The 25803-nt window shown below is 48.5% G+C and overlaps 1 protein-coding gene across 2 annotated transcripts in view; it reads left to right on the top strand.

Annotated features, from left to right (window-relative positions):
* The window catches only part of HKDC1 (hexokinase domain containing 1), a 47259-nt gene that overhangs the window by 14786 nt on the left and 6670 nt on the right, over positions 1-25803 (top strand). Inside the window, exons 5-16 of one of the 2 annotated variants that reach the window (XM_004617114.2) lie at positions 1815-1910; positions 3533-3632; positions 4809-4992; positions 7111-7266; positions 8484-8717; positions 9077-9381; positions 13032-13177; positions 13267-13386; positions 18566-18661; positions 18830-18929; positions 23596-23779; positions 24462-24617. In XM_004617114.2, coding sequence (XP_004617171.1) covers positions 1815-1910; positions 3533-3632; positions 4809-4992; positions 7111-7266; positions 8484-8717; positions 9077-9381; positions 13032-13177; positions 13267-13386; positions 18566-18661; positions 18830-18929; positions 23596-23779; positions 24462-24617 — 1877 coding nt within the window. The remainder of the gene's footprint in view (positions 1-1814; positions 1911-3532; positions 3633-4808; positions 4993-7110; positions 7267-8483; positions 8718-9076; positions 9382-13031; positions 13178-13266; positions 13387-18565; positions 18662-18829; positions 18930-23595; positions 23780-24461; positions 24618-25803) is intronic. The other variant, XM_055139507.1, reaches the window with a different exon arrangement.

Genomic DNA, 25803 nt, shown 5'->3' on the forward strand with positions numbered 1-25803 from the left:
CACTGTGAGGCCACAGTCTCCTTCCTCCGTGAACGCAGACTGTCAGGTGAGGCCAGGAAACCTGTATGTTTGGGCTCCACTGCTCTCTTGACTGTTGCCTGGGATGTCTTTCACTTTTAAGTTCTCCAGTTGGAAAAATTCCGTTTGCTATGCCAGACACAAAGAATTTGGGAAACACTTTTTGGGGAGGGGGGTCAGTGAGGGACAGCATTGGGTCACACCTGGTTCCTCATGTCTCTGCACTCAGGGAATTGAGCCCAGGTTGGCGCGTATAAGGCAAGCACCCTCCCTGCTGTACTATATCACTCTAGTCCCACACTTTGCAAAGACTTTTATTATTTTATGATTTTCATTTTTGGCAGGGAGAGCCTCAGGGATCCCTCCTGACATTGCTCAGGGGGGACCATATGTGGTGTTGGCGATCAAACCTGGGTCAGTTTCATGCAAGGCAAGCATCCTGTGTATTATCTCTTCAACCCTGGAAACGGCATTTTATTTTACTTTAATTTAAAAAACTCTTTTGGGCTGATTGAGGTTCTGTGATATAGAATATTGTTAGTAATGGCTTTCTGTGTATATAATTTCAACATCACACCTCTCACCCATCTCCCTTCCCCAAGAACCCCAGTGCCTCTGCCCTTTCAGCCCTCCCCCCAAACCCAGTTGTGGGAACACCACTTTATCATTATTTATTTATTTTTGAAGTAAAAACAGGTTTTGTTTGGAAGTCTTGAGGAGGGGGAGAGAGAGAGAGAGAGAGAGAGAGAGAGAGAGAGAGAGAGAGAGAGAGAGAGAGAGAAGAACACACTCAAGAGAGCAGAGAGCACCTCCAGTTTTAAATAATTTTTTATTTTATAAAGTAGTTCACAATATTTGATTACAATTAATATTCAAACACCAATCCCACCATCATTACGCCTTCCCACCACCATATTTCATATGTTTCCATCCAGAACTCCAACCTCTGCCCCAAAGAAGTGTCGAAATAATTTATTTTGTATTCTTGTTATGAAAAACCGCTGAAAATGCTGCAAAAAAACTTTCTTTTGAGGAAAGAGTGTGAAGATTGTTGTATTTCACCCAGAGGCCATTAAGCCCTTCTAAAAGAGATCACTAACATGTTGTTAAGTGTTTAGCCTTGTGTGTATGTGCATGTGTGTGTGTGTATGTACCTGTAAAAAAAATCTTTTCCTATAAGATTGGTTGCCTCCTACTTTAAACCCCATCGAATGTGGTGTGGTACTCTTGGAGTATGGGTGGTGTGATACCTCCCAGTTTTAAAGTATGAAAGTCCACATCTCAAGAGGGGAGATGCAGGGACACATGCACAGGCAACACACTTGCTCGACAGCAACACGTGCACTCAGGCAGCACACGCACCCAGGGAACATTGGGAACCGTTTTTCTCACTTGAAGTTCCCACGGGAGTTCTACCTGTTTCGGGAGACCAATAAGTCAGGCCCTCTGCATGTGCAGCACACGGCAGGCGATTTCTCCAGAACATTCTCGAGAGTTGCAGGAAGGCGCATTTCACAGTTGAGTCTGCGTGGGCTCAGAGCTCTCCAGTGACTGGCCTCCTGCCTTGGGAATCCTGATGTTGTCTGTAGCATCGCCTTTCCCTGCCACCCCAAAGCATGGCTCCCCGTGCTCCACTAGAGGAACGAAGATGTTTGGCCAATTCAAACCTCAGGAAGGGCTGAGAGGCATGGGGGCAATTCTACTCTCAGAGGTAGCTTTGGGGGAGATGCTTGGAGCAGCCCATTTTCAGAAAGGCGCGTCTCCTTCATGGCCGCCCTCTCTGCAATCCTACCCAGGGCATCCTGCTCTCCTGGACGAAGAAGTTTAAGGCGCGGGGCGTTCAGGACACAGATGTCGTGAGCACGCTGAAAAAGGCCATGAAGAAGCACAAGGTAAGGAATTTCCATGCAGGGGCGCCTTCCCTGTGGAGCACTTTGACTTGGGGGGAGGAGGTGTCTTGTGCTGGGTGGACAGGAGAACTAAAGGAGGAGCTGGCCTAAGGAAGGCCTTACCGATGTGGACAGATGTGGACACTTGAGCTACACCTTCTGGTGAGAATTCCTGAGTCTTGCTTCATGGGACTTGTTCTAATCCTTGTTGAAAGAGGATCCGGCACTTCCCTGGGACCCCTCCAGTTGCCCCAGCCCTCTGGGGGAGATCTTGGCTAGACCCTTGCTGTGCATCATAGCCCAAATCCCCACTTCTTTCTGAGTCTTTTTTTTTTTTTGCTTTTTGGGTCACACCCAGCGATGCTCAGGGATTACTCCTGGCTTTGCATTCAGGAATTACTCCTGGTAGTGCTTGGGGGACCATATGGGATGCCAGGGATCGAACCCGCGTCGGCCGCGTGCAAGGCAAATGCCCTCCCTGCTGTGCTATCGCTCTGGCCCCTCTTTCTGAGTCTTAATAGATTTTCATTTTTTCGTTCCCATTTAGGATTCTACATGAGTGAATTCTACATTCTGTTCACGGAATCCCTTGATTTTATGTGTGTGTGTGTGTGTGTGTGTGTGTGTGTGTGTGTGTGTGTGTGTGTGTGTGTGTGTGTGTGTTGCCAGGGATAAAATCCAGGGCCTTGCCCACACAGAACATGCGTCTACCATGAAGTTGCATGCTCATCTTTAAAATAATTCTGGCTCAGGGTCAGGAGCGATAGTACAGCAGTCAGGTACTTGCCTTGTATGTGGCTGACGTGGGTTCAATCCCCAGCATCCCATGTGGTCCCCTGAGCACTGCCAGAAGTGATTCCTGAGTGCGGAGCCATGAATAACCCTTGAATATCACCAGGTGTGACCCCAAAACCAAAAAATATAAAACCCAGGGTCACACACACCTCGGAACAGGCACTCTGCCCTCTGAAACCCCATGAATATGTTTCCTGATAATCTAAATCAGAGCCAGGTATGCTCCTTGCTAAGCTGAAGCAACACAAATAAACCCAAACTGCTTGTGACGCTGGCAGCAAGGGAATCTTTGGATGTACCTCTGCTTTAGGCTCTGGTTTACAATTGTTGCCTGTATTTTTCTCTTGTTGGTGTGACTTTGCCCTAAAATGCTCTGCCACCCCCAGCAGCCATGATGCCTGGGGCTGAGTTGACAGGCAGAGTGGGAAAGCATGGCAGCTGCCCCTGGGGAGGCTAGGCTGAGGCTGGTGGTGCTGCCCACTAGGTAGCGGTGCTTTCTCCTGCATGTACCCTTGCTCCCAAGAGGAATCTGTGCACACGGTCTGTCCAAAAGGGCTGGGTTCCTGTCCACAGCCCAGAGGCCTTTACTCATGAAGCAGGTGTGAGGGTTGTGGGGGTCTCCTCTCCAGCTCCTCACTGAGCTGCTTTGCTCCCAGACTCTGCACCTCGACAAAGGCCTTGTTCCTTCCAGGCAGGCCCAGCAGGCAGGATTTGGTGTTTGTCCCAACCAGTCACCCATGTGGTCTTTGTTTCCTGTGTGGGGAGTGAAGGGGACTCCTTCCTCCCCCACGGCGAGGTACTGACATGTTCTGGGCCCTCCATTCCAGCAGGACTTAGATGTGGACATCCTGGCCTTGGTCAATGACACTGTGGGGACTATGATGACATGTGCCTTTGATGATCCACACTGTGAAGTCGGTGTCATCATTGGTAACTCAACCAGCTTGCTCTTGAGGGGATTGGGATGGGGCAGGATGGGAGCTTTGCTTCAGCAAACATGGAGTTAATTCTGTGATGTGAATACTGGTCCTTTCAGGAGAAAAGTGTGGGAGAGATAGAGAATTAAAACCCACAACCATCCATCCACCCACCCATCCATCCATCCACTCATCCATCCACCCTCCCATCCATCCATCCATCCATCCATCCATCCATCCATCCATCCATCCATCCATCCATCCATCCACCTACCCATCAGTCCTCCCTTCCTCCCTCCCTCCCTCCCTTCCTCCCTCCCTCCCTTCCTTCCTTCCTTCCTTCCTTCCTTCCTTCCTTCCTTCCTTCCTTCCTTCCTTCCTTCCTTCCTCCCTCCCTTCCTTCCTTCCTTCCTTCCTTCCTTCCTCCCTTCCTTCCTTCCTTCCTTCTTCCCTCCCTCTCTCCCTCCCTCCCTCCCTCCTTCCCTCCCTCCCTCCTTCCCTCCCTTCCTTCCTTCCTTCCTTCCTTCCTTCCTTCCTTCCTTCCTTCCTTCCTTCCTTCCTTCCTTCCTTCTTCCTTCCATTTTTACTTCCTTCCTGCCTGTCTTCCTGCCTTTCTCCTGCCTTCCTTCCCTCCTTTCTCCCTTCCTCCCTCCCTCCCTCCCTTCCTTCCTTCCTTCCTTCCTTCCTTCCTTCCTTCCTTCCTTCCTTCCTTCCTTCCTTCCTTCCTTCCTTCCTTCCTTCCTTCCTTCCTTCCTTCCTCCATTCCTTCCCTTTTTCCCTCCCTCCATCCTTCTTCCTTTCTTTCTATAAGTGCTCATTGAGCACCTTTGTGGTGTCAAGCCCCATGCTCTGCTTTGGGGTTACTGCAGTGCCCTTTACCCAGTTAATTCATGGTCTTCTTTGTAAATGTGCTTTGTCAGTGCTCATCCATATTCATCAGGGACTTTCTCCACAACAGATTGCATTGATTACAGCAAGCAATGAACCCCAGGAGAAGTGTAGGCTTACTTGACCACCCTATCCCTTGTGAACCCCCAGGCTTGCTGAAGGTTCTTCCTGGGAAGTCCCTGGGAGTGGACCAGAAGAACTTTGCAGGTTATTGAGAGGACTCTCAGGAAGTTGCGTAGTTTGTCTCAGCCCCACTGGGAACTCATTTGCCTTTGCCTGTTCTCTCTGCTCCTTCACTCAGGCACTGGCACCAATGCATGCTACATGGAGGATCTGAGCAACATTGACCTGGTGGAAGGTGATGAAGGTCGGATGTGCATCAACACAGAATGGGGGGCCTTTGGGGATGACGGGGCCCTGAAAGACATTCGCACTGAGTTCGACCAGGAGCTGGACCTTGGCTCTCTCAATCCAGGGAAGCAACTGTGAGTCCCTGACACCATTCAGGGAACACGGGTGCCAGGAATGCTTGGGCACTCTGGCACTCAGACCATGGTGTTGGGATAATTTTTTTCACCAGGATTTTAGGAGGCAAGACTTGTGCATCTGTATCATTGGGCAGAGGAGGAAAGTGACACCAAGGAGGTGGAGATTTCTTCCCAGGCCAGAAGCCTTATTTGGCTCCATAGTTGGGAGTGCATATGTGTAAGACCTGAAGCTTGAGTCTTGCTCTCATGGAACATTTGTTTGTTGGCATCAATAGTGCTCAAGGCTTACTCCTGGCTCTGTGCTCAGGGATCACTCCTGGTGGGGCTTGGAAGACCATATGAAATCCAGGGATTGAACCTCAATAGGCTGCATGCAAGGCCAGTGCTTTACCCAGTGTACAATTTTTCTAGTCCTGGATTATCTTTTTTATTTAAAAAAAGTTATAATTCCTCCCGATTATTATTTACTTTGACACTGAGCTGCTTTCAGCTTTTGATAAATGTAAACAAAAGTCCCTCCGAGGAGGGCTTGCATCCTTTTGACATGCTCCCATTGCTTTTTGTCTCCATCCCTGTTTTCTGTGAGATGCTCCATATTCATTATATGCAGTCTCAAACCTATCCCTGGAATCAGCTTTTTCCTCCAAAGACCTGATGGATAAATACTTGAAGTCTGTGCGAGCATCCATTCAAGAACTAGCACTGCATTATCTTGATAGAAGAGTTATCCTTTAGATATGCTTATTCCCCAGCACACACTCATGTTTCTGATGGTGCAAAGCCGACATATTCCCAGGAAATGGTACTCATTTGCTTTTTTATTTTTACTTCATTACCCTCCCTGTCTATGTTACTTATAATAAGTTCCATTCCCTTAATATTCTTATCTGGGTTTCTTATTTTGAGGACCACACCTAGCAGTGCTCAAGGGTTACCCCTGAGATGCCAGTGATTGAACTCGGATCGGTCACATGCAAGGAAAATGCTCTACCTGCTATACTATCGCTCTACCCCATGAAATCTGGATTGCTTTTGATTGTCTTCTATTTATTAAGTCTTATAAGACCTCTTTTTGTTTTATTTGGGGGCCATGCTTGGTGGTGCTCCAAGTTTACACCTGGCTCTGTGCTCAGGAATCACTCCTTGTGGTATGCTGTACAGGGATTTGAATCAGGACAAGCAGCATGCAAAGCAAGCACTTTATCTTTGTAATCTCTGGAACCCTGAGGCTTTAAAAATTATTTGGGAGTGTTTGGGGCTATATTTGGAAGTTCTCAGGGGTTATTCCTGGCTCTATAATCAGGGGTCACTCCTGGAGGTGCTCTGGGAGCTATATGCATTACTGGGATCAAATGAGGACCAGCAGCATGTAAGAGTCTTGACCCTATGTAAAGCAAGAACCTTATCCCCTGTACAAGACAAGGGACTTAACCCCTGTACTACTTGCAGTCCCCTAAGATGCTTGCAATAAGCTGAAATTGCTCATGAAACAGGTTGTCCCTTGAGTTGGTATCACTTGATGTTTAGAGAATCAATGTTATATTTAATAGTTTACTGGGAAACAGGAAGTGCTGGTTATAGGCAGCCTTCAAGCCAAGGTACATGCAGGTGCATTGTGCTGTTGTGGTCACTGTTAGAGCAATCTGGGGCTGCCATAGCTCATTCCATGTCCAGGGCACCTTTCTCTCTGTGTCTGCAGCATGCTAGAATTGGACCTATCTGAGTCTGACATGGAGATCTATCATGCCAGGCTTGGGAGATCTGAGAAAACGGAAATCTCTGAAGCCGAGGTTCTCTGTGCTTAACCCAAGAGAACCCCCACCACCACCCCCTGAGCGGGGGTGATTTGAAATAATGCTCCCTAAAACCTGCATTGTAAGCAGGAAGCCTGGTAGATGTCCTTGAGTTTCGCCTTCCCCTGTATTGGGGTGATGGGAAGAATGCTGTTCAGGAAGGACTGGGGGGCACCGAGAGCCCCGCAGGCTGAGGTGGGAGGGCTTCGCGCGGAGTGGCTCTTCCTCCACAGGGACTCAGACTGTGGGCGTGGCCCGGGGACTTTGGGAAAGGGCACTGTGTCTACCGTGGCATTCCAATGATGTGTTCAACAATTCATAGCTTTGAGAAGATGATCAGCAGCCTGTACCTGGGCGAGCTCGTCAGGATCATCTTGCTAAAGATGGCCAAGACTGGCCTCCTGTTCGACGGCAAGATCTCCTCTGCTCTGCACACTAAGGGCAAGATCGAAACCCGCCACGTGGCCGCCATGGAGGAGTAAGTTCTTGGTCGGGTCCCTGCTGCCTTGACTTAGAAGGAGAGGGGGCGGAGCTTGAGTGATAGCACAGCGGGTAGGGCATTTTGCCTTGCACGCGGCTGACCCGGGTTTGATTCCCAGAATGCCATATGATCCCCCAAGCACTGCCAGGAGTAATTCCTGAGTTCAGAGCCAGGAGTAAGCCCTGAGCATCGCCAGGTGTGACCCAACAAGCCAAAAAAAAGGGGGGGGGAGGGGGCGTTTGTGCTCATGGAGCGGTGTGACAGGAGGAGGCAGATCTCCTTCCTTCAGTGTGGGGCCTTTAGTCCAGGACACTGTCGGTAGTGGGCTGGCAATGCCTTCTTGGACTTGGATGGGGAACTCTTGTTGGCTCTCCGAGCAGAGGCCGCTGTTCTCAGAGGCCCACTTCCCCCTCTTTTGTACTTTCCTCTTCCTTCCTAACGTAGTAAGATTTTATTTTTAGGATCAAAGATCCCCCTGAGAATAGGATTCAAGTAATGGGCCCCGAACCTCCAAAACACATGCTTGGCAAAGAATTTTGCTTGGGACATCAGTGCCTCCTTGGATCGTAAGTCAGTGCCTAGAATCCACAGAAAGAGCTTTTGCTGGAGCGAGTGTCTACTTTGTCCAGTGCTGGGGGTACTGGCTGGAGCACTGGTGGCTTGAGGCCACTCCTGAGGCTGCAGTGGGGAGTTGGCTGGTAATGGCAGCTGGTCTGTGTCCTCTCAGTCTTGCTCCTGGAAACCCAGCCATTGCCCTCAATTCTGCAATCAGTTTCTCTCCTGAGCGTGGCAGACTGGTGCCTGAGCCTGAGAATCAGTGTGCAGAACTTGGCAGGGAGAATAGGGGCCCCAGATAGGGATGATACGCGCCCTATCAAATCGGTATCAGTCCCAATCCTGGCCCCTCACCTAGGTCCTATATGCCTGTGGGTGAGTTACTTCCCTTCTCTGTCCTTCTCACCACTCTTCCTTACAATAGGGCAGGTCCTTCCACCAGGATTGTTGTGAGAATGGGGTTAATATATGTCCAATTCTTGAAAACACCAGGCACATAGCAGGAGTCCAACAAACGGTGGCAGCGAAAGCTAGTTGATACCACTGTTACAGTACTATGCATCAGCCTCTTTCCCCAGAGAGGTGGGAACACAGGTCCCCCAGGGCTCCCCGCTGGGACGGAGAGGCATGGCCTATTCATTTCTGTCCCCCCCGGCCAGGTACAAGGAAGGCCTTGCCAATACCAGAGAGATCCTGACTGACCTGGGCCTGGAGCCCTCGGAGGCCGACTGTGTTGCTGTCCAGCACGTTTGCACTGTGGTCTCCTTCCGCTCAGCCAGCCTCTGTGCAGCTGCCCTGGCCGCCATCCTGGCGCGGCTCCAGGAGAACAAGAAGGTGGCGCGGCTCCGGACCACAGTGGGCATCGACGGGACGCTCTACAAGATCCACCCACAGTGAGTCCTCCCGCACTTCCACCCCGACAGGGCCTGCCGTCCCCTTCCTGTGGGCTGGAGCCTAGAAGGGAAAGGGCTGAATTCAGAGCCACCTTCGTTCACCAAGCCATGTGGCTGGGGGGATTGTTTGTTTTTCTCTTTTGCAGGGAGTCTTGCCAGCATGCTTGGGAGTCCAGGGGTGGGTTTGGTGTTTGGTGCTCAGCCTGGCAATTCTTGCTGCATGTCCCAGCAGTGCCGGGAGCCACTGGGGCTGTACCTGGCTGTGCTCAGAGGCTGGGGATCAAATTTGGGGTCCATACGTGCAAAGTGTATGCACCGCCCCTCTGAACCCTCTCTTTGCCACCCATCCCTGCCTTCAGGTACCCCAAGCGCCTGCACAAGGTGGTGAGGAAGCTGGTCCCCAGCTGCGAAGTCCGCTTCCTCCTGTCTGAGAGTGGCAGCACCAAGGGGGCAGCCATGGTGACAGCAGTGGCCTGCCGCCTGCAGGCCCAGAGGAAGCAGATAGACCAGGTGCTGACTCAGTTCCGGCTCACCCACCAGCAGCTCGAGGGCATCCGGGACAAGATGCGGGGAGAGCTCGAGTACGGGCTGAAGCGAGACACACACGGGCAGGCCACTGTCAAGATGCTGCCCACCTACGTGTATGGGGTGCCCGATGGCACAGGTGAGCCTGCACAATTCCTGCCCGGCAGGGCGACCACCAAAAGTCCCTATGAGCCATTAGGGTCTTGTAGCCCCAGCGCCCAACTGGGTGTCAATCAGGGCAGGGGAGCTGGGAGGAGTTCTGAGCTCCTGCTGAGTCAGTGTGTCTGGGCGGACCTGTGCACCTGCAAGAGGAAACAGCTAAGTTAGCTGCCCTTATGGGTCTGTGGAGCTGAGTGCAGGAATACTGCTGAGGCCCCATTCTCTCCCTCACCAGGCTGTGTCTCTATGTGTCTATCTGTCCCTCCACCCATTCATCCGGGCACTGTGCAGGATGCTCCTCTGCCACTTGCCATCGCCTGCCCGGTGACCTGCCTGCTTCTCCGCTCTGGGCTTCTTTGCTGAGCTCTGACATCACATGCTGCTCCTGCCTGGGACCCGACTCTCCACCTTCCTCCTCATTGCATGCTGCTTTCATCTTTTCTTTGTCGTTATTATTTTATTTATTTTTGTTTTTTCCGGGGGGGGGGGCAGCCCAGTGATGCTCAGGCTTACTCCTGGCTCTGCACTCAGGAATTATTCCTGGAGGTGCTCAGGGGACCATATGGGATGCTGGGGATCAAACCTGGGTCAGCTACATGGTAGGCAAACACTTTATCTGCTGTACGATCTCCCTGTCCTGACCCCTGCCTTTTCTGATCCTTGAAATTTCTGCTACATCTCAGGGCTCAGAGCAGTCACTGAACAAAAAGGTCAATCCTTTTTTTTTTTTTAATTGGGGTCCACACCTGGCATGCCTAGGGACTACACTGGGCATAGCTTGAGGAGCCACACAGTGCTGGGGCTGGGGTCAAACCCAGGCTTCCTGCTGAGAAAGCCTGCACACCAGCCCCTGAACTCTCCCTCACCTTGAAGTCAGTCTTCTTTTTTCAAACTTTGAGGCACCGTGATTCACAATGTTGTTCACGACAGGGTTTCATACACACTGTTCTAGCCCCAGCCCCCGCCACAGCCTTCTTCCCTCCATCATTGTCTTAGGGCGCCCTGCCCACCTGCCCCTCCCTGGGTAGCTCGGCCTGTGACCAGTTCTAAGATTCTGTTCCCTTTGGCCAGTTGTTGCTCCCTTACTATGTTTCTGTAGATCTGGCCTGTGAAAAATTGTATAATCTCTGGGTGGCTGAGGAAGCCCCGATGTCTCTCCCCCTTACCGTCCAGGTTGGGTGGTCTTAGGCCACTCACCCAGCCAGGACGGTCCATGCCATTGGGCAGACGGAGGAGGAAACAAGGGTCAAGCGGTTGATTGATCAGTTGCCATTTATTCCATTCCCCCACGTACCTGTTCCAGTCTCTCTGAGCCCCCCATTCTGGTCGCACACTGCCCCTCATTCCTGTATCCTCCTGTCTCTCCGTTCATCTCACCACACTCCATCTTGCTCCCTGCTCTCTCTCCTCTCTCCCACTCTCTCCTCTCTCCAACTCTCTCCCCTCACACTGGGGGTAGATGCTGTGCCCAGTCTGGTAGCAAAATTAACATAAGAAAGCCCTCCCTGACTGGCCATCAGGCTCAAGGGTGGAAACACCACCTAGGGGCCATTCCTCCTCTCCTTAGTCCTATAACTTAATTAACATCTTGATTAACATTTTATTTCTACTTCTTAGTATTAGTTATTTTGTATGGACACAGTAAGAGATACATTGAGCTTGTAGGGTGGCCCCCCCAACATCTCACCATGGACTCAGACTACAGTGCTCAGGCCAGATTAATCATTTCTAACCCTAGCAGGGTCCAAATCTAGTTACTGCTTTTTGGATCGTGACAGCATTTGCCCATGATCAAGCTCTTAACTTATAGTTAAGCATTATGGCACTTTGGCCAGGCCCATCTTGATGCCAGGGTTACATAGCTCACCGCTTGCCCTGGGTCCATCCAGTCCGTCGTCGGGACCCTGCTTTGGGGGTGCTAGGAAGTAAGGGTAACTGAGGCTTAGGTAGAGAGAACAGATGTCCAGGAGGTAAATATCATACAGAGTCATGTAACTCCCAAGTTAAGTGACATAGCATTAACTGTCTTCTTGTGCCCATACAAAAAGGACATTGTTCTGAATTAACAATGCAAAGGACTTAAGGAGAAGAGAAAAGCAATATTTACAAGTCAACAGAGCAAAGAAAGAAGTTACAAATGAACACAAAGGAATGGGAGCACTGTGATGAGAGTAGCCCAATAAACCTAAGCTCTCTGCAACAAGGCAGAAAGGACAAACCAATATTATCCTACAAAAGATGATTTGGTGTTGGTCCCTCCCCTCCAGCTGAGAGGTTCCTTAATCAGATTCCCTTTGATCCTCCTGGTCCTCGCCCAGAGGTGACACGTGTTCTGTGTTAAGTGCTTTGCAGCTTGGCTTTCCCTTTGGAACCTTGAATATCATCTGGTGTTCACAGTCACTTTGTAGCTGACAGACAGGGGCCCCATTGCGTTGGCTGCCAGAGTGAGACTCAGCGGCCATGGTCCAGCTCGTGCAGCCCATTTGTGGGCCTCTGAGCAGCAAAGCGCTTTTCCAGAGCCTGTAACTAGCTTTCCTGCTGGCCTGGGGTGAGAGACAGGGAGAGTTGGAGGACGGGCACAGAGCTTTCCCCATCCTTTTTATCCTTCGACCTTCATGCCATGGGATTGCACAGATTGGTCTGTTCTAGGTGGGGCGGGCTCTGTTCTAGGTGCCTCCATGGTGGGGAAACGCAGTCCCTGCACTGTGGAGTTCAAGGACTGCCCGGCAGGAAGGCAGTAAACCAACATCACACATGGAGCCTCATCAGGATTGGTCAGATGTAGTGAAGAGGAACAGAAGGGAGAGGGGCTGGCAGTGATGTTCAGCCAATCCAGGGCACAGAGGGGCAGGATCGAGGCAGAGGTTCTGGGAGGAGGGAGGCAGGCTGCTGGGGCCGGTGGGAGGCACGAGGGGCTCTGTGCTTGGCAGTCCTGGTGGCAGTGTGGGCCCTGCTTGGCATGGTTTCCTATCACCGGGGGGCAGTATAGGCAGCGGAAGAAGGAAGCATCACTGCATGCTTTGGCTGAGCTATTGCTCTAGAATATTGTGATTCTGGTTGTTGGTTTTTTCTTTGTTTTTTGTTTTTGCCCTTTTAGGGCAAACTCAAATCCTGACGATGCTCAGGAGTTACTCCTGACTCTGCACTCAGAAATTACTCCTGGTGGTGCTCAGGGGACCATATGGGATGCCAGGGATCGAACCTGGGTCAGCTGCATACAGGGCAAATGACCCACTGTACTATTGCTCTGGCCCCTAGAATGTTGTGATTCTGGATCTAAATCCAAAGTTCCTGCGGAATCCATTGCAGCCTGGGTACCTTGGCCCAGAAGGCCCTTCAGAGGCTCCACAAGCATCAGTGTTATGTTGGCCTTCACTGGACTTAGACGCATAAGAGTCGCAGACTGCAGCCTTCCCATGGAGGTGCCGAATGGTGGGCACAGGCCTACGTGGGGCTCTACACGCCCCTTACGGGGGCTCATTCCAGAGACATGGGGTCCCCGAGAATCAGGACCCTGCCATCTCTGTCTCTGATTCTGCCCTGTTCCAGCGTCTCCTCCTCCCGCCCCGCTTTCACCCCGCACCTGTTCTGTGCATGAGTCTAACGAGGCTCTCCACCTTCTCTATCCAGAGCATGGGAAGTTCCTGGCTCTGGACCTGGGGGGAACCAACTTCCGGGTGCTGCTGGTGAAGATCAGGAGCGGGCGAAAGTCGGTGCGAATGTACAACAAGATCTTTGCCATCCCACTGGGAATCATGCAAGGCACCGGTGAGGAGGTAAACACCTAAGGGAGGCTGCGGCCTTCCAGAGCCAGCCTGCCCCCAGGGGCCCAGTCAGCCTGGCATCACCACCTCTCTCCTTGCAGCTGTTCGACCACATCGTGCAGTGCATTGCCGACTTCCTGGATTATATGGGCCTCAAGGGGGCAAGGCTACCCCTGGGCTTCACCTTCTCCTTCCCCTGCAGCCAGACCAGCATCGACAAGGTGAGACCCTACCCCCGTCCAGCCTGCCCCTCTCTGCTTCCTGCACTCATCCACCCAGGAACATGCCTGCACCTTGAGCCAACACTCATTTTATTGAGGGGTTTCAGGTTTGGGGCAGCTAGGAAGACAAAATGGATACTTTGAACCCTTAATTTTTATTGCTTTGTTATTACTTTTTATTTTATGTTGATGTTTTGGGGTCACATCTGGTGGTACTCAGGGCTTATTCCTTGCTCTGTGCTCAGGGATCACTCCTGGTAGTGCTCTGGGGACCATATGGGATACCAGAGATCAAATCCAGGGTGACTGTGTGCAAGGCAAGCATCTTATCCGCTGTACTTTCCAGTCTGTTATTTTTAAATTTTATTTTTACTTATTTGTTTATTTTTGCTTTTTTGGTCACACCCAGTGATGCACAGGGGTCACTCCTGGCTCTGCACTCAGGAATTATCCCAGGCGGTGCTTGGGGGACCATATGGGATGCTGGGAATCAAACCTGGGTTGGCTGCATGCAAGGCAAACGCCCTACCTGCTGTGCTTTCACTTCAGCCTCCAGTCCATTATTTTTTTAAGTTGAAGTCACCAAAGACTTTACTAGTATGCAACAAAGCAAATTAAGAAGTCAAATTATATTATGGGAGAAAGAGGTAAATGGGGTCAGAGAGGTAGTACAGGGGAATGTGATTGCCTAGCACTTGGCTGACCCTGGTTCAATCTGGCACCACATATGGCCTTCTGAGCATCACTTGATCCCTGAGCACAGAGCCAGGATTAAGCCCTGAGCACCACCAGGTGTGGCCCCCCACCTCAGCCTCCACCCCCCCTCCAGAAAAAAGCAGGCGTATAAAAGGTAATGACTAATTAATATCACTTATAACATAGAGGCAGTAATTTTATCTGTGACTTCCTGAGAAACTAGGATCAACAGAGAAATACAGTAGGTGGCAGGCTTTTAGTGAGGGACACTCAGTTTTTGGGGTCACACCAGTGATGCTCAGGGTTAACTCCTGGCTCTTCACTCAGGAATTACTGTTGGCGGTGGTTGGGGGACCATTGGGGATGCTGGGGATCGAACCCAGGTTGGCCCATGCCCTACCTGCTGTACTATTGCTCTGGCCCCTGGTGGCAGGCTTTTGCCTGATCAATGAAAGGGCCTCTGAAGAAATACTTTTCTTCCTGTACGTTAGAGTATCAGGAGGAATTGATCAGGTGGACTCCTGTTGACAGTGAAGTATATGCTGGCTAAAACGCTTGACAGAGTATTTGTAATAGGATGGAACTTGTATCAATTCTTAGATAAAAACTCTGTTCACTCCCCACTGGCAGCACAGGACGCTCTTCTCCGACAGCCTGGCACCAGTCAGCCATCGAGGGGGTGCTGTGCAGGCGGGTGGCCATCTCTTGCCAGTAGCAAGAACCACACCATTTGCTAATGTTTTATCTACAGATATTGTTTCTACAACATAAATACCGTTAATGGTTTGTTTTACTTTTGTATTGTCTAAAACATCTCTAATACAACATTTGCCACTTTAACCATTTATAAGTGTGCAGTTCTGTGACATAAGGCCATTATGTTGTGAAGACCACCCCCACCTTGCCAGCTTCTTACCTCTTTCCTCTTCCTGAACAAAGATTCTGCACCTCCCCCAGCAACCTGTGGATCGCCATGCTCTCTAGAGGTCACCATGTGGGGAGCCTCCTTGAGGTAGAATTTTACAGGATTGGCCCTTTCGGAGGTTCATTTCACTTAATATAGTGTCCTCAAGTACAACCATGCCTGGCTTTTTTTTTGGGGGGGGGGGGTTGGAGCCACACCTGGTGATGCACAGAGCATACTCCTGGTTCGATGCTCAGGGATCACTCTTGGAAGGTTCGGGGGATCATATTTGGTGCTGGGAATCAAACCTCGATCAGCCACATTCCAGGCAAGCACCCTACTCACTGTACTATCTCTATAGCCTCATTTTAAGAAAGCTGAATAACATTCTGTTGTACATATTCATACTGTTTATTTACCTATTATTTTTGTGCACTATTTTTTTCTTTTGTTTTTGGGCCACACTCAGCTATGCTCAGGGGTTTTTCCTGGCTTTGCACTCAGAAATCACTCCTGGTGATGCTCAGGGGGCCATATAGGATACTGGGGATTGAACGTGAGTCAGCCAAGAGCAAGACAAGCACTCTACCTGCTGTGTTATCTCTCTAGCCCCACTGCATACTAATTTATCTTTTACTTTTTCTTTTTTTTCCTTTTTGGGTCACACCCAGCAATGCACAGGGGTTACTCCTGGCTCATGCACTCAGGAATTACTCCTGGTGGTGCCCATGGAACCATATGGGATGATTGGAATTAAACCCAGGTCAGTCAAGTGCAAGGCAAATGCCCTACCACTGTGCTATTGCTCCAGCCCCTACATAAAAATAATTTAAATTGCCATTGTATAGTTAAGAAAATGGAGGCATAGAGAGGCTAAACAAATTATCCACATTGCCACACTTCCAAATGTCTTGGAGGTTTTCAACTCAGGACACAGCCTCAGAACTGACTTTTGTTCTTTGCCATTAAGGGGGACCAGAAGCAGAAACCAGTGTGGCCTTGAACCATTTGGCTATACACAGTGTGTATATGTATGTGTTAATGTCACACAATAACAATGACTTTAAGTAATAATGCCCTTATTGTTTGTATTATACTCTGTTGTTTAAATCATATTTTACTTTTCATATGAGAAAATTTGGGGTTGAAAGGCTTATCTGAAGTTCAAGTGCAAAACCGTGAGTGTAGTGGAGCTCAGGTCTCCACAGGCAAGCACCCTGCCCACTGTACTATCTCTAACTCCGGGACCTCCTGTGTCCTTCCCCCACCATTTAGAGACCCACCAGGTAGATGGTATTATCTGTCACTGGAACTAGAATGCTCAAAGTTTGAAAAGACAGAATGTCAAGAGCCAGGAGAATCTTCTTTGCAAGATTGCACTTCTCAAGCCCGTTCCCAAAGAGGATTGGACAGAATGTCTACCACACATCTGCTTTTCCATACAGAAACACTAAGAACAGACTGAAGGCAATGGAGAATGGTGGGAAATGAGAATGTTGCAATTGGTGGCCTGAGCAGTAGCAAGAGTGTAGACCTAGAACTGAACTTCGTCTCTGAATTCACTTTGAATTCTGGCTACTCCCTATTGTCTGTGCTCTCAGGCAAATTATTTAACTTCTCTGCTCCTTTCCAGTGATTATTTCCTTTAAAAAGGGGGGATGGGTAGGAATTAAAAATAGCATTTATTGGGGCCAGAAAGATAGTACAGTATGGTAAGGCACTTACCTTGTAAGCAGCAGACATGGGTTTGATCCTCAGCACCCCTTATGGTCTCCTGAGTTCTTCCAGGAGGATTCAGCTAGATTCCCTGAGTATGGTCCAAAAATCAAAATTAAAAAAAATTTTTTTACTTTATAAATACATTGGCATTAAAATTTTTCCACGTAATATTATTCTAATTGAAGGGACATGCATACTGACCTGAAAAGATCTAGGAGGCAATTCATGAAATGAGAGATATGAATTTATTTATTTAAAAATTACACGTAAACAGAGAAAAGGTCTGAAAGGACCATCATCACATGGATAATACAGGTTGCTGATTAAATTGGAAGGATGGGGAGTTATAGGGGGCTTGATCCTTAACAGAAATGCCTTAAGCTTTTACATCATTAGGCACACCTGTTACCAGTAAAAATCAATCCCCCCTCCCCCGCCCCTCTTTCTGGGGACCTTAGAGAAAATACATTGGATAGAGTGTTTGCCTTGCATGTGGCCAACCCAGGTTTGAACCCTGACATTCCATATGGTCCTTTGAGCACCTCTAGAAGTGATCTCTGAGTGTAGAGCTGGGAGAAACCCTTGAGTATCGCCAGGTATGGTCCCCAAACAACAGAATCAATGGCCAAGGAGGCTACCAGGTCACATGCAGCTGTCCGTGGTCCTGAATTATCAATGGGCACCCAGAAGCAATTTTTTGCTTCCTGCCCTGGGAATTGGGCTTTCCAGCCGTTGCTTACAGAAATGCTGGGGACCACAAAGACACAAAGAGGCAAGGGCCACCCGGTACAGCTGAAAGTAAACCACTGATGGCTGAGAAGAAAAGAGAGAGGCTTGAAAAAATAATTTGAAACTTTTTAGAAAAGCAACCAATAAGACAGAAGTTCTTCTGAAGATCTAGCGAATATTCTAGAAATATCTCCCAGGAAAGGAGTAGGAAGATCAGCTTTCCAGCACTGTGGAAGAAGAAGGGAGGCCAGGGCCTCAGAGTGAGGTGGCCAGTGGGACCAGGGAGCTGAGAGCACTGCCAGAGGTCACAGCAGACACTCTCCCAGCAGGGAAAGCCTAGTTTGGCCACCTCACTCCACCTTCACATCTAGACTGTAGTGTCAAGGCTTCACTCTGGACTCTGCTTATGATATAACCCTGGGATTCTTTTGAAAAGTTAAAAATGCTTGTGTGGGGTGGGGTGGGCAGAGAGATAGTACAGGGTCTAAAGCATTCCCCTTGCACCCCCTTGGCCCTGGTTTGAGTTTTGGCACCCGGTGAATGTGTGCTACCATCATCTCATCAACAGAGGGGAGGGGGGTTAATTAAAATATAATTTTTCTCAGTCTTATAAGAATTGTATGTGCTAGTTTTAGGAAGACAATGAAATACAGACAAATAGAAGAGACACAGCTAGCAACTGCCCTGTATCATCTCAGTGGCCCAGTAGCTTCTTTTTTTATGGTTTTTAACATTTTCTATGTTTGTGGACAAGGTGATCAATACACATCACTGCAATTAGTAAGATGCTTCTATTTTTTTAGTATTGAACAAAGCTTTGGTAAATATAATCTTATCTTTGATCACATTTTAATAGTCCCTGGCAAAGTTAGAGGTGGGATCACCATGATCCAGGCCTTGTTCTGTAGTATTAAAGGCAGAAAACGAGTTGCCCCTGAATATCCATGAATACCAATGGTGATTTCACCCAACAGAGCTTCTCGATTCATGATGATACCTCCAGAGTCAGTGTTTGGGCTAAATATATTCAAAGGATGTGTGTTTGCCCAAGAGTCGACTGTGATGTCTTGCTATTCATATTAGATGTCAATGCTGGGCATGGTCTCAATGAACTACCCTCTTTTCTTTCAGGGGATCCTCATTGGCTGGACCAAAGGCTTCAAGGCCACCGACTGTGAGGGGGAGGATGTGGTGGACATGCTGAGGGAAGCCATTAAGAGGAGAAATGTAAGAATGGTGTTGAAACACTTGTCTAGCCTTGTCCCTTCCCCTGACTGCATAGCTCTGCCATCCTATGCCCAGGCCCTGTCACTCTGATCTCTGCCCCTTTGAGCCGATATGCCATTCCTCAGCCGTTTTGTGCCCACCTTGATTAGCAGAGCTATTTCTGTGCAGGAGTTTGACCTGGACATAGTTGCCATTGTGAATGACACTGTGGGGACCATGATGACCTGTGGCTACGAGGATCCTAACTGTGAGATCGGCCTGATTGCAGGTAAGATGGCACTGGGCTGCTCCAGTGGATCTCCTGGAGGTTCTTTTCACCTAGAGGGGCAGCAGTCACCATTGTCCCTTACACAGAAGGTCCAAAGCTAGCTTTGTCCAGACAGAGGGGAAGTGAGGAAGGAAGGACTCCGGATCCCTGAATTCCAAAGCCTTCACTTAATCTCTTCCCATATGAAGGAAGGGTCTGGAGTCAGGGTTGACCTTTCCACTGAGGAGGAGAATGATGTAGAAAGAGGAGTTGGCTCCTGAGAGTGTGAGCAGATTATCCCGGGGAGAAAGAGACACATTGGCTTGGGGCCGAAAGAGCTCGGGTTTCACTCTGCTCCTCTCCTCAGATCTGTTCTCAGTTTGCACAGAAGCTGGGAGGGCTTGAAGGAAGCAGGAAAGGGCATGGCTGTGGCTCAAGATGTAACACACATTTTAGGGGTCTGTCAGAAGTCTGGCGATGATTTTGAGCGAGTGTGAATTCCAGCGGGGAGGACCCCTAAAGAAGTGAGGAGACTGGTAAAAGGTCAAAATGGGGGTGACGGCCATTCCGAGTGACAGATTCAGGCAATGTCATGACAGTCATCATGGAAGATTGATCCAGTTGGTACACAAAGTGGATATGGAAGTGAAAATGGGGGTCTATACACTATATAGAATCAAGGGGGTGGGCTATATTAAGGTGTTTCCAATGCTAGGTGGGGGGTTTCATCTCTCTGTAAGATTTGCCCACCATGTAATCTTTTTTTTTTACAGCCTTTTAATACATTTGCAAAATAGCTGTATTTGCTTTCTTTTTCTTTCTTTTTTTTTTTTTTATTGAATCACCAAGTGGAGGGTTACAAAGTTCTCAGGATTATGTCAGTTATACAATATTCAAACACCCTTCCCTTCACCAGTGCCCATCTTCCATCACCAACCCCCCCCCAGTATATCTGCCGCCCCCTCCCACCTCCCTAGTCCCCACCCTTGTACGTGATAAGTTTCACTTCATTTACGCTTATCTCGATTACATTCCATGTTTCAACACACAACTCACTACCGTTGCTGGGGTTTCCCCCCAAAAAGAAAAAGACAGTCCTATTGCCAATGAGGCATTTGATAGTTCTCCATTGCTAAGAATATAGAGATATTAAGTCCTGCTGTTTGTTACATAACTTTTCTTTTTCCCCCTTGCCCCGCGCCACCGAGTTCACACCTGTTTAGTAATCGCCACGCTGTCTGACAAAGGGAAAAAAACCGAAGAGGATGGTTATTTCCCATCATCAGCCGGCGTGGGGCTCTGGCTTAGTTGATAGTCTAGTAGAGTGTCTGCAAGCAGTTTCTGGAACCAAAGGTCTTGCGCTGATATCGGCTCCGGCTCGAGATACCACCAGCGTCCCGCTGGTCCATGTACCTAATTTTTCCCCTTATTTCCCATTCCCACGCCACCAGGTCTGTTTGCTTAATGGACATCACACTATGTTTGACACCACACCACGTTTCTTCCCGAGAAAGAAGGATATTTCTTCTCAGCCGGCATGGGGATATAGCTTAGTTCAGTCTAGAGAGATGGCTACCATTTTGATTGCCTTCAATATTTCAACAAAATACTTACTATTCTTGTTAGGATTACCCACAAAAGTCCGACCCATTAAGAAGGAACCATTACATATTGCTGATACTAAGATGACATTAGGTTGCGCGGCCGCAGCAGCGGCCGCGCGGTTTTGGGTTTCTGTCTAAAGTCCAGGGAAAAAGTTGAAGGAGAGAGAGAGAGATTTCCACACGGGGGACCTGGCGGAAACTCTCAAGTCACATACTGCAGGTTGCTGGTGGGCTGCTGGTGTCCCAAGCAGCTCCTTCCTCTTCGTCAGTCATTCTGGGGGTGCGGGCGCGGAGAAATGGGAAAGCCCACGTGGCTGCACTCTCTTTAAGTGTCCGATGTGGGCGGAGACCGGTACTTCCCCGCCCTCGATCCCCCGCCAGCCGCGCCGCGCGTTTGGGTGCGTCTCTCCATTTTGTGCTCAAGAAGTGGGGTAGATACTGTGCTGTGCCCAGTAGAAGTTGAGGGAAAGAGAGAGAGATTAAAAGAAAAAAAAAAAGAGAAACGCCGGTCCCCCGCTCGGGGGACCTGGCGGAAACTCTCAAGTCACATACTGCAGGTTGCTGGTGGGCTGCTGGTGTCCCAAGCAGCTCCTTCCTCTTCGTCAGTCATTCTGGGGGTGCGGGCGCGGAGAAATGGCCACCATGTAATCTTGAGTGGGTTACTCATTCTTAATAGTTCTTGGCTAAATTAGACACCTGAGGGTTGCAGAGTGAGGTGGGGTCCAGTTTAGGTGTAAGGTTTAGGTGCTAAGTATTGCTTAAAAGGGGGGGCTGGAGCGATAGCACAGCGGGGAGGGCGTTTGCCTTGCACGTGGCCAACTCGGATTTGATTCCCAGCATCCCATATGGTCCCCTGAGCACCGTCCAGAGTTCATTCCTGAGTGCAGAGCCAGGAGTAACCCCTGTGCATCGCCAGGTGTGACCCAAAAAGAAAAAAAAAAACAAAATAAAAGGGGAAGTGAAGTGTGGGGTAGTTGTGAAATCCTGGAAGGATTAGTCTCAGACTGGGGTATGAGTTACATTTGTGGATGTTTTAGATATTAGTTTTTTCTGTGTTAATTCTCAAAAATGATACTAAAGTGTAGAGAGATCATTACATTTAGGAAATTTGGTAGTTTGGGGCACCAGTCAAGGTCAGGCTTAGTATGGGTTAGGGTTAGAGTTAGGGATTGTGTATTGTCTAGTTGTTAAGTAATGCTGTGATAAGTATAAAAAGGAATAGGAGTATTGGGCAATTGTCATCTTTGGGTTAATTGGTAGGTTTATGCCTCTTCTTGGGTCTGACTTGTTATATTAATAGGATTAGTCTCAGGCTAGATTCAGTCTTCTGTTTGTGGAGGTTTTTGATTTTGGTATTTATTTATTTATTTATTTTCTTTGTGATGAAAATTTTATTATTTTAGGAATTAAGTAAACAGTATCTTACCTTTATGGCATACACTTTAATTCACATGGCAATCTCAATCTTTTTAAGATATAAGGGGCTGAGGTGTGGTATTTTTGAAGCCATGTCTATGGGGTTAACTCAAAGTAATGGGGATAATGAAGATTTTAGGTCTGTGTGGTGGTTTTTGGCATTATATTTTTCTGTGTATATTCTCAATCATGAGAGTTAAATATAGAAAAATTATTAAATTTAGGGAAACAGGTAGTTTGGGACATCATTGTAGGTCAGGTTTGCTATGAGTTAGGGTTAGTAATAGCACTAGGGCTAGAGTTAGGGTTTGTGTAGTTTAGGAATGTGTAGGGTTAAGTATTACCCAGTTCCAAAAATAAAAGGGTGGTGGTGGTGAAGTATTGTGCACTTCTAAATTGGGGCTAAATTGTGGGTTTATTTCTCTGCTCCGGTCAGTCTCTCTAATTATAGGATTAGTCTCAGGGTAGGGGTAGGGTTACTCTTTTGGAGGTTTTAGGTGTTTTTAGGTGCTTATTTTTGTATTCATTATCAAAAATGACACTTAAGTGTCGAAAGATGGCTCAAGTTAGGAAATTTGGTAGTTTTTGCATCATTAAAACATCAGGCTTACTGTGGCATCATTAAAACATCAGGTTTACTGTGGGTTGGGGTAGGATTAGGGCAGGGTTAGGGTTAGGGATTGTACAGATTTAGGTGTTAAATATTGCTGTGTTCCAAAATAACCAGGAAAGTGAAGTATGGGGGATTGTTAAATTTGGGCTAATTTGAAGGTTTATGCCTTTGCTCAGATCAGGTTTACTGATAGTATTAGCCTCAGGGTATGGGTTACATCTGTGGAGATTTTAGGCATTATCTTTTTGTGTGTGTTCATTCCCAAAAATGATGCTTAAGTGTAGAAAGATCATACAGCTTAGGAAATTTCATAATTTCAGCATCAGGCAAGGTCAGGCTTATTGTGATTAGAGTGAGGATTAGGATTAGGACTGGGGTTAGGGTTAAGGATTATGTAGGTTCTGGTGTTAAATATTGCTGTGTTCCAGGATAAAAAGGGAAGTGAAATATTAGGTGACTGTAAAATTTAGGCTAATGGGTCAGGATTGGTCAGGTTTAGTATAATGCAGGATTTGATTCAGTCTAGGTAAAGGTTTACGTTTGCTGAGGTTTTAGGTGTAGCTTTTTCTGTGATTTTTCATGATTCGGTTCCAGGTGTACAATGTTTTGATACGAATCACTTCATCACTGTCCACTTCCCTCAGGCCCTGTGCTTTGCATATCACTTCTACCTCTGCAGCTCTGTTAACTCTATGCCTGCTTGGGAGTTTGACCCGGTGTGCCTATAGGTTGTCAAGAATGGCAGTGATGATGGGGGAGGAGGTATGTCGCTGAAATTATTCATTGAACATTTACTATGTGGAGGAACTTGATGAACAGCTGTCATTTGTTGTCCCTTGACAATTCTGTAGGGAAGGAATACCTTATTGTTCCGTTGAAGCAAGGGGACAGCTAAAGGTTGAGGCTCTTACCTAAAACCTCAGTGCTAAGCGTAGAAAGAAGGAATCCCCACCAGTTGGCCTGGTTCCAAGCCTGAGTTTCTTGTTCTGTCTCTCCAGCTCCAAGATGAGAGGCTGTCTTTCAGAGATTAACATCCCTCATGGTTGCCTCTTAGGAACAGGCAGCAACATGTGCTACATGGAGGAGATGCGGAACATTGAAGTGGTGGAAGGGGATGAAGGGAAGATGTGTATAAACTCTGAGTGGGGAGGATTTGGAGATAACGGCTGTCTGGATGACATCCGCACACAGTATGACAAGGAGGTGGACGAGGGCTCCTTGAATTCTGGCAGGCAGAGGTAAGGAGGAGGGACCCTACCTTACTAAAGGTGTGAACTTGAGGGCTTCACAAGATCTAAGCGGGGCTCCATCTTCATACTGCAAACACCATAGACCTTTATGCCAGTGGCTCACGTTCCGTCTGCTGTCAGTGAAGTATCTTCCTTGAACAAAAGCAAACTATGCCACAGGTCTCAGCAAGTAGATGGCACACGCACCTTTTTTCCTAATTGCCACATTGTGCCACTAAGACTAGTAGTGGTGGCTGGAGGGGAGGTAGAGACTGTGGGGGTCCTTTCCTGTGATCCAGGAGTCACAGTATAGAGGTCTGGTGATGGCCCTTGGGAGATGAGCTTCTGGTGATCCAGCTCAGAGCCCAACATTCTCCACTTTCCCAGAGTGGCCGCTGGTCACCAAGCCCTGCAGGTCTGCTGCTGGCCTCTCCAAAATCTTGCCAAGTCGGCGATTTGCTGCCTGTGTTCATTCCTGCAGCTGTGTGAGGCAGAGCGGGGGTGGGAAGCGGGGTGGGGTAGACCCTGATGCTTGTGAACAAGGTCTGACTTCCCACCCTGGGGCTGTCCTCTCTGGGCTGCCACCCGCCCTGAACCACGCTGAACTCAGCCCCAGGCAGCTGCCCACTGCACCCATCGTGTGCAGATGCTGACCATCCCGCCATGCCAACCTGCTCCCTCTCCCACGCAGGTACGAGAAGATGACCAGCGGCATGTACCTGGGGGAGATCGTGCGGCAGATCCTCATCGACCTGACCAAGCAGGGCCTCCTCTTCCGTGGGCAGATTTCAGAGCGTCTCCAGACCAGGGGCATCTTTGAAACCAAGTTCCTGTCCCAGATTGAAAGGTAAAATACACGGTCCAGTTCACTGGTCCAGCATGCAAGAGACTGGCAGGGCTGTGCGGCTGTCGGGCTAGACTCCTGCACATTTGAGATGGAAAAGCAAAAGGGTCGTGCGTGGGGACTGGGCTGCTCCCTGCCTCCAGCTGCACCTCGATAAAAATCCCCAGATGTACTCTAGGCTGAGGGGCTAGCAGCCTGCCGGGGCACAGAGGGCCTAAGTTGTTATAGGGGAGTTGGCTATGGCTTCAAATGATCCTCTATTACTCCTGAAAAGACTGTCTGTAATATAAAAATATTTTATACACCACCTAGGGGCTTCCTACTAAAGATACGTGTTGGAGTTTCTGCATTATTCTAGTCCCTGCCAGAATTCTATAATGTGTACATACATATTTTTGTGATTGTGTTCATATTGCACATAAAATTCTATTGACTCGGTATTGGTTCATCAAAATTTTCATTTATAATTCTGGTTATTACTTAGAATTTGGACTGGAGCAATAGCACAGCAGGTAGGATATTTGTCTTGCATGCAGCCGACCTGGGTTCAATTCCTCCGCCTCTCTCGGAGAGCCAGGCAAGCTACCAAGAGTATCCCACCCACACGGCAGAGCCTGGCAAGCTACCTGTGGCATATTCGATATGCCAAAAACAGTACCAACAACTCTCACAATGGAGATGTTACTGGTGTCTGCTCGAGCAAATTGATGAACAACGGGATGACAGTGCTATATTTCTAGATCATGAGCTATTTAAAAGTAATCCCCGGGGCTGCAGAGATCATAAAGGAATGAAGGCACTCCCTTCCAGGTGGCCATCCCCAATTTGACCCTTGGCACCACATATGGTCCCCCGAGCCCTGCCAGAAGTAATCCCTGATCACAGCTAGGAGTGGCCCCAGAACAAAACAATCACAAGCCTGTCTTCAGCCTGAGATTGTTCATAATAAGCATGAATTACTTACACTGTCTGGTAAGTGTTTGTTTCCAAAATTGCTTAAAAATAATGGTTTTGACAATTCAGTTGTCTGCATCGGTATTAAAGCAAGAACCATACATTGCACTGGGCTGACATGCTTTAAATCTCTTGTCATATCTTTGCTCCCATCTGCTTTTTGTTTCTCCAAAATTTATTTGATGCAGAATGCTTCATTTCATTCTAAGTTTCCAGATTTTGCTGATTACAGTAT

The sequence above is a fragment of the Sorex araneus genome, chromosome 5 (genome assembly GCF_027595985.1).
Source record: "Sorex araneus isolate mSorAra2 chromosome 5, mSorAra2.pri, whole genome shotgun sequence".
NCBI lineage: Eukaryota > Metazoa > Chordata > Mammalia > Eulipotyphla > Soricidae > Sorex > Sorex araneus.